The sequence below is a fragment of the Lipophrys pholis genome (assembly GCF_963383615.2).
Source record: "Lipophrys pholis genome assembly, chromosome: 9".
NCBI lineage: Eukaryota > Metazoa > Chordata > Actinopteri > Blenniiformes > Blenniidae > Lipophrys > Lipophrys pholis.
The window spans coordinates 27,670,573-27,677,934 of NC_137639.1; the positions used below are offsets into that span (position 1 = coordinate 27,670,573).

At 38.1% G+C, this 7,362-nt stretch overlaps 1 protein-coding gene across 1 annotated transcript; it reads right to left on the reverse strand.

Moving 5' to 3' along the window:
• Window positions 1-1,535: 1,535 nt before the first annotated feature.
• On the reverse strand, window positions 1,536-7,149 carry LOC308115037 (P-selectin-like). Its single transcript, XM_080472372.1, has 5 exons — window positions 7,108-7,149; window positions 4,526-4,933; window positions 3,324-3,658; window positions 3,160-3,242; window positions 1,536-2,106 (listed from the first exon to the last, which is right to left on the reverse strand). Exons 1-3 carry the CDS (start codon window positions 7,142-7,144, stop codon window positions 3,408-3,410), a joined length of 696 nt encoding a protein of 231 aa, XP_080328498.1. The 5' UTR covers window positions 7,145-7,149; the 3' UTR covers window positions 1,536-2,106; window positions 3,160-3,242; window positions 3,324-3,407.
• Window positions 7,150-7,362: the final 213 nt, after the last annotated feature.

The window sequence follows — 7,362 nt, forward strand, 5'->3', positions numbered from 1 at the left end:
AGGTTCGAAATGCAAAACTGTTCAAGGTGATTGAGGATTACCCTTCATCTTCTGTAATATGGAGCATCTGAGGAATGAGAGCCAATCAGGCAATGACAATGAATCTGAAAAAGTCTCCTATGAAGTCAAGGGTGCAATCATTTTTGGGGGGGAATTAGGACGGTTTTGTCAGGTCGGGCCATGTGTCATTATCAGTTCTGCTCAATGGAAATAAATCTTTTAAAAGAGCAGAATGTTATTGTTTCATGTTTTTAAAACAATTGTTTGCATTCAAAATGCTGAATCGCTTTCGTTCGCTTCCCAATTAGGGTGCGAGCATCATGGGTCAAGGGACTCGACTGGAAATCCTTTAAAGGAATGTAAAAACTCGGAGTCACAAACAAACGTGTTTCTGAAGGCCTAACCGGACTTGAAAAGTTTAAAAACTTTGCAAATACGTCAGACCTGGCAAACCATTTTATATTTTGTGGGAAATACACGTGACTGGCAAAATGGCTCAACAGTGCCACCTAGAAAATGTTTAAGATTAATAAGCCCCTGGGTACAAACATGAAACACAAGAAGACACACAAAAAAGTCCATAAAGGACCACAGAGACAAAAAAGGGAGAAAAAAGACAAAAAAAAGAAGGGAAAAAAGAAAAAAAGGAAAGGATAAAAAAGCCACAGTGACATTTTAATCAAAGCTGAGGCTGTGGATGGAGTTAACGCTCAGCCTGCTAATAATCATCAATCCTGAGAAAAGGACAGTAAAGGACAGACTGAAGGACAGTGGTGGTGTCTGCTTATTAAGACCTCACTGTGTATGGGCCGAGTACCGAACATCATCACCTGTAACTAAAAGCTATTTTGGGCACTCCCACTTACACACTAGCTCCAAATTTTCACCAAACTATGATAGTTTCCTTTGTCATTATAAGGGGTGAGTGAGATTACAAACATTTATATCTAAGAACTTGCTGATACAGAATACTGATGTAAGTACGTAAAATGCAATGAAAATTCTTTGGATCACATTAAAAGTATTTTATTTCCATTCGATCGGGGATTCTCGGATGAGTTCTCCTCACGGAGCTTGAAATATTTTCTGACCCACTCGCCCTTCGGGTCGTGACAAGTAGTAATTTGTGATTGAATGTCAGACTTTCTAATCCTTCTCACATTATTGATAACAGCTGTTGGGATCCAATGGAAAAACAACCACAACAAAACAAATCTATAATCCTTCTGTTAGAGGCTTTTATTTTGAAATCTGTTTGGTCTTCAGATGTTTCACTTATGGTTAAAATAATTAACAAGTTTTATTGCCACTCATTTCTATTTGTTGTCATTTCTTCAAAATAAAAAGGGGTAAAAAATCACAGACGCTCAGGACAGACCTCCAGAGCTCGCCTCCTGCTGCAGCTCCCTGAAGCTCTCTAGCACCCCCCAGCGGAAGACCACCCTCAAACCCCAAACCTGGAAACCACTGCATTAGATGCTACTTATTATTATTATTATTATTATGGTCAAACACATTTCTGAAAACTATTATGTGACTGTAACGGTGGAAAAGACGACTCGACTTTATTTTTAAAGGCTCATGCAGAGAAGTTTTACAGAATAAATCTTGGTTTTATCGAATACGTGATTTTGACAGTCCAAGATAAAGATAACACACAATTAAACAGAAACTGTTCACATCTTCACCACCCTCCTCAGGTTTGTCCTCAACACATACAGTCGCATGATCACTTAATTCAAATACCTAAGACATTTGTTGTAATTGATGTTGGATAATTAGCCATTAGCTTGTGTTTATATTTGACTATCGCTATAATACAAATGCACAACACACTTCTTTTGAATTCATTATTAAAATATGCACAAAACAATGCACATTTTAAAATCTCTACTTAAAATCAGCACTACTTTTTGATGTTTATCATCATTTCAATCTTTTAACAGTGCAGTTATACATCATCAACCTTCAATTAAAAACGTGTGCAGGAAATCCTCATTGGTCACATTGGACGTCGTTGGATTCCTCTTTCTTTTGCTCTTCTTCTTTGAGTTTAATCTTCCACTCCGTTTTGAATCCCATTGGGTCGTACTTGGTCGAAAGTGCCTCCAGATAACAAGAAATGCATTAAATTACTTGGGGGGGGGGGGGGGGGGGGGGGGGGTAAAAAGGCAACGTTGCTTTGAATATCATCTATTTAAAGTATTTGAGATTATTGATCATTTCGTTTATCAGTACAAGTACCACCTTTAACAATGTGTATTGTATGTGTGATGTTCAATTACCTTTTCCAGTTATATAAGGTGGGCGTGATTTTGGTTAATTCTTCAAACCAATCAAACTAATCCCACATATCACAACAATAAATATGAAACCCGCACATACAGAATGTCGAGTTCACCTGCAGATGAAATGTCGGTGGTTTTTTTTTTTTACAGTTGTAACTAGATCAGAGGAGATCTGTGCATGTTGCATTCAAGTCCCACTGGAAAACTGGATTGTCAGGAATTTTGATAAACTCATATAAGTTCAAAATATAAATAATGCTGTTTTTCTTCCCTCGCGTCAGTTTTAATACAGTTTTCCCTTTTGCAACTGGCTTTATTATATTTATAAGAAATCATTTGTGATGAATACAAACATTTATGATACGAGAACTTTATGATCATTTCATCCTACATCCAAGCGGCGAAGTTTCTTGACTTTATTGTTTTTGGTCACTTTTCATTTTAAATATTTTTGTACTGCTGATTTATGCTCCATAGTGTGAGAGTAGTTAGATCAGGATAATAATTATCGTTCTAATTATTTTTAGACACTTAAAAGCCTAAGTTACGCCTTTTGCAGAAGAATTTCATTATTGTAAACGCCTATTATGCGTATGTATGAATGACAATAAAGCTATAGCTAATCATCTTGTCATCTTAAGTTGGACACCCGGGTTGTCTTTTGTGAATTAATTACATTAATATCTTTAATATTAAAAATCATATCACTTAGAATTTACACTGTATGAATGCATAGTGCATACAAACATAATTTAACACAGTTCCATATATATGTATATATATACGTATACATATTGCGTATATTGATGTACTTTGTGATCTATTATGGAGCCCAAGATGAAAGGATGATACATTCTGGAGTAGCTTTCACCTGTTGCAGTGTGGCTGGATCTGAAAGGCCACCATCAGTTTTAATTTTCATCTTCACTATGGTCTTCCTCACTTTTGGAAGATCTAGAATGAAATGAAGACGAGTCAAATGGAAATGTTTTAAGAAGCCTGGAACAAACAGAGAACTGTGCATTTCGTTTTTACCTTCCTGGCAGATGAACCGATACTCCGTGTCACAGTTAACGTCATTCCATTTGTGGTCTGGTCCCTCAACAGCACAGTGCTGATCTAAGTTGACGGAATTAGGTTCTCCAGTTGCCCAGTTTTTAAAAGTGCTGCTGCTGCCATCCGACCACCTCCAGGGTATCCGATACAAACCGATCCAAACATGAAAGCTGGGTTGTGGACCCTCAAGTTCTCTTCCGCAGTCTCGATCATTGCCAGGTCTTTAAAGTGTTTTCTGCAGTACACCTTTGCCTGCTCCCACGTCAAGCTTGTTTCAATCACATGGTATTGCTTTTGGCTGGAAGTGTTTAGTTCTATGTCAGATACAAGTATAGCTGGAATTAGTTTTAATTGCCAAGGGCCAAAATGCTTTTGTGATTGCTCGTCTACCAACTCGTAAAAACATGTATTTATGGCAGGAGTGTCTCATCCTGGTCCTGGAAATTGCACTGATTGGAATAATAGGATTCTTAATGGGCTCTTTAATCAACTTGATGATAAAAAGCCATCTTTAGATTTCATTGTGTCAAAGGAGGGAGACATTTAAAACATACGGGAGCATATACAGGACAAGGATTAAACACCGCTGCCGGATAATACCATCACAAAACTCAAAGACCGGCGCATAATAGAGATTATGAAAACAAAGTAAAGCCCCGTTTGCACAACGTTTCAAGTGAAAACGCATTGTGTCGGCAGGTTTTGCGTTTACACAGCAACGTTTTACAAAAAAAAAAAAAAGTCTGTTTTCATGGAAACGGGAGACACACTGAAAATGATGTAGTTAGTATGCCAAGCCACGAGGTGGCGCGTTTGCATTTTTTTTTTTTTGTTGATGAAACCACACAAACGCACACAGAGAACATGCTATAAACATTAACATATGCAGAAGAACTATTTACTAGAGCCGTGATGCGCGTGCACAGTAGCAGGGTTTCAGAAAAGTTTTGTTTTTCCCCATTTACGTGGAGATGGAGTCGGAGCGTTTTCAAATAGTTGCGTTTTCAGTGGCTCCGAGCGCCGTTGTCATGTAAATTGACACACAAAACACAATGAAAGTTTCACGTTTTCACTTAAAAACGTATAAATGGACCCTCAGATCCAAAATTATTGTCCATGGAAATGTGTGTGTGCAGTTACATGAATTTACAAAAAAAACCCAAAACAAAACGGTTTCTTACCTGTGTAGCAAGCAAAGTATCCTGATTCAGTAAAGAATACGTCGGACCACATTGTATCTGGTGTCATCCTCACACAGAGATCATTCCCTCCGGCGTAATTTGGTTGGCCTCCATGCCAGTTGTGGTAACCAGTTCTGCTTGTCGTCTCGGTTGCTGACCATCTCCAGGAGTTTGTATCGTTACCCAATCTAACCACCCAGGAGTTTGGATCATCATAAAACCCAATCCACATCGGTGTGGTGTCCGAGTCTGGTCTGCTCAGCTCTTTTAAGTCTTCCATGCCCTCGAAGGTCGCCAGGTCGGTGTATTTCTCTCTGCAGTAACTCTGAGCGTCAGTCCAGTACTTCTTCAGGTTGACATGGTGGTACTCACGATGGAAACTTTCCAGGCACGAAATGATACCAAACCCTGATTGTTGTAGATAAAGGGCACACTTATTTTATAGAACACATTTACTCAAAGATGTGACTGTGCAGAAAATTGAAAAGTGGTAGAATACTCAAATGTGTTTCTTCCAATAATTTTTCATAAATTCTTAAAAACAGACATTTAGTTTGTTCTGTTTTGGTCCAAAGTGATTAAAGAAATACCACAATTATTATATGAACACAATACAGACTTTTGTCTGTTTTGAGTTGAACAGTGTTTGAAAGTCTAATCATGAAGGTATTTGAGTGTGTGCTACGTGTGTGTCTCTTTTATATTTCATACATTCATATCTTTTATAAGCAGTCCAGTGTCCTATACTTTAAAGCATTGTCAGGTGTAGTTGTATGATCATTTGTTCCTTTTATATAATATGCAATTATTTATTCTAAAAATAGACCATGTATGATAATCCAACAATTTGGTGAATTTGTGGGCGTAATCAGCCCAATGCAGTCTCCTCCCATACGGTATCATTCTTGCTGATTGTATTTTGGTGACTGTGAAAAATTAGTCAGCTTTGATCAGAATAATATGGACGGCTGGCTTAATGTTCAGCTATCCAACACAAATGCTGGATGGGGTAAATGGACTGTTAAAATATCTGTATTGAGCTGCTCACTGGTAACATTTGCCTAATTAAAGGTACAACGTCAAATATCAATTATTAAATGTTGAGCTTAAAACTATACAAATTATCTTGAAATAATCAACAGAATGTGAAGACAACAGTCATATTGTAATTTCAAAGATGTCTGCTTATTTTGCTGCTGGGATCAAGTGACATTGTTTTTCTTGTAGTTCCAGTTCATACCACAAGGTGGTACAGTGAGACACTTTGGAACGGGGGATCTCAATATGTTGTTTGGATGCGGCAACATTACATGACAGACAAAAATAAATCTTGCAGCCATGGCCAAAATCATTAAATGCCAGAATCTTTATTCATCTGTGTTGTATGTTTAGTGTGAAACACTATCAGTGGGAAAACTGCTAAACTGATAGTGTTGTTGTAATTGTTTAGAGAAAAGACACTCTAATGCGCTCAGTTTATGCTGCATTGTGATGCATCTCTGAGAAACAGGATATGCATGCAAACCAGCTGAAATCCTGAACTCTATTTTCATACTGCAGTCAAATGAGCGGTAAATGGAGCCGCCTCACTTGTAGGACAAACACCACAGTGGTTCATGTGGCTACACGAGCATCTTGTCCTCCTGGAGTTAATGTAAAGTGGTCACTCCTAAGAGCTCCTCAAATTCTCTGATCTGATGAGACAAAGATTAAACTCTTTAGGGTAAATGTTAAGCATCACGTTTGGAGGAAACCAGGCACTGCTTATCCCCGGGACAATACCATCCCTGCAGTGAAGCATGGCGGTGGTACCATCAAGTGGTGGGGATGCTTGTCAGTGGCAGGAAGTAAAAGACTAGTCAGGATAGACGGAAAGACAAATACAGCAATGCACAGAGACATTCTTGTTAAGAACATGAGCACTCTTGACCTTGAACTGGGGCGACGGTTCTTCTTTCAGCAGAATACGATTTGAAGCACGCAGCCAATATATCAAAGCAGTGACCTCAGAAGAACTGTGTGAATATCTTTGAGTGGCCCAGCCGAATTCAAATCTTGAATCTGATTGAACATCGCTAGGGAGATCTGAAAATGGCTGTGCACCAACAATTCCCATCCAACGTGAAGCAGCTTGAGAGATCACAGATAGATGTGCCAAGCTTTGTGGCATTTTATTCAAAAAAAAGACTGGGGGCTGTAATTGCTGCCAAATGTGCATCATGAAGAATTTTAAGGAAGAAAAATGATTTGCTATGTGAATACTGTCTGGCTGCACTGCCACAAACAGTTGTTAATCTGAAAAGGTAAAATAAATGTGTTCATGATTAATGTTTTTTCTATATTCAGGTCTAAACCTGGATGGGTGAGGTAAAACAAAGGAGCAAGGAAAAAGAAAGCATTATTAAAAATTTTTCCCTTTTTTATAGATTCCAAATCAAGTTCATTTCCTTATTCATGATTGGGAGACAAAGGCAGACAGAGTCCCTTGTCAATAGTGCAAACATGATTTTCTGATTACATAAAACACTCAAGGAACTTAAGGCAGAACGGATGAAACATTTAATGCTACTCTGAGCTCTTACCAAAATAGATGAACACCACACACACTTGGTAATCCATGTGTGTATTTACTGTAACACAGAATACAGAAAGAAATCAGAACAGCAAATAAACCAAACAACATATCAACTGTAGGACTCCTCAATCAAATCTAATAAAAGTAGTTCAAGACAAAAGGAAACTTGGATAATCTATATGCTGTCAAGGTTCTGGAAAAACATTTAGCCGATGCAATTGTATGATAATGTGGCATACTGAAGAAAATTTGGAGGCGTTTT

Excerpts from the sequence above, each read along its gene's own strand:
- LOC308115037 (XM_080472372.1), bottom strand. The coding sequence starts at position 7,144 with ATGGATTACCAAGTGTGTGTGGTGTTCATCTATTTTG. Across the intron at positions 4,934-7,107 it reads TGTGGTGTTCATCTATTTTG|GGTTTGGTATCATTTCGTGC; the intron begins GTAAGAGCTCAG and ends TACAACAATCAG. Across the intron at positions 3,659-4,525 it reads ATACTTTGCTTGCTACACAG|AACTAAACACTTCCAGCCAA; the intron begins GTAAGAAACCGT and ends TATCTGACATAG.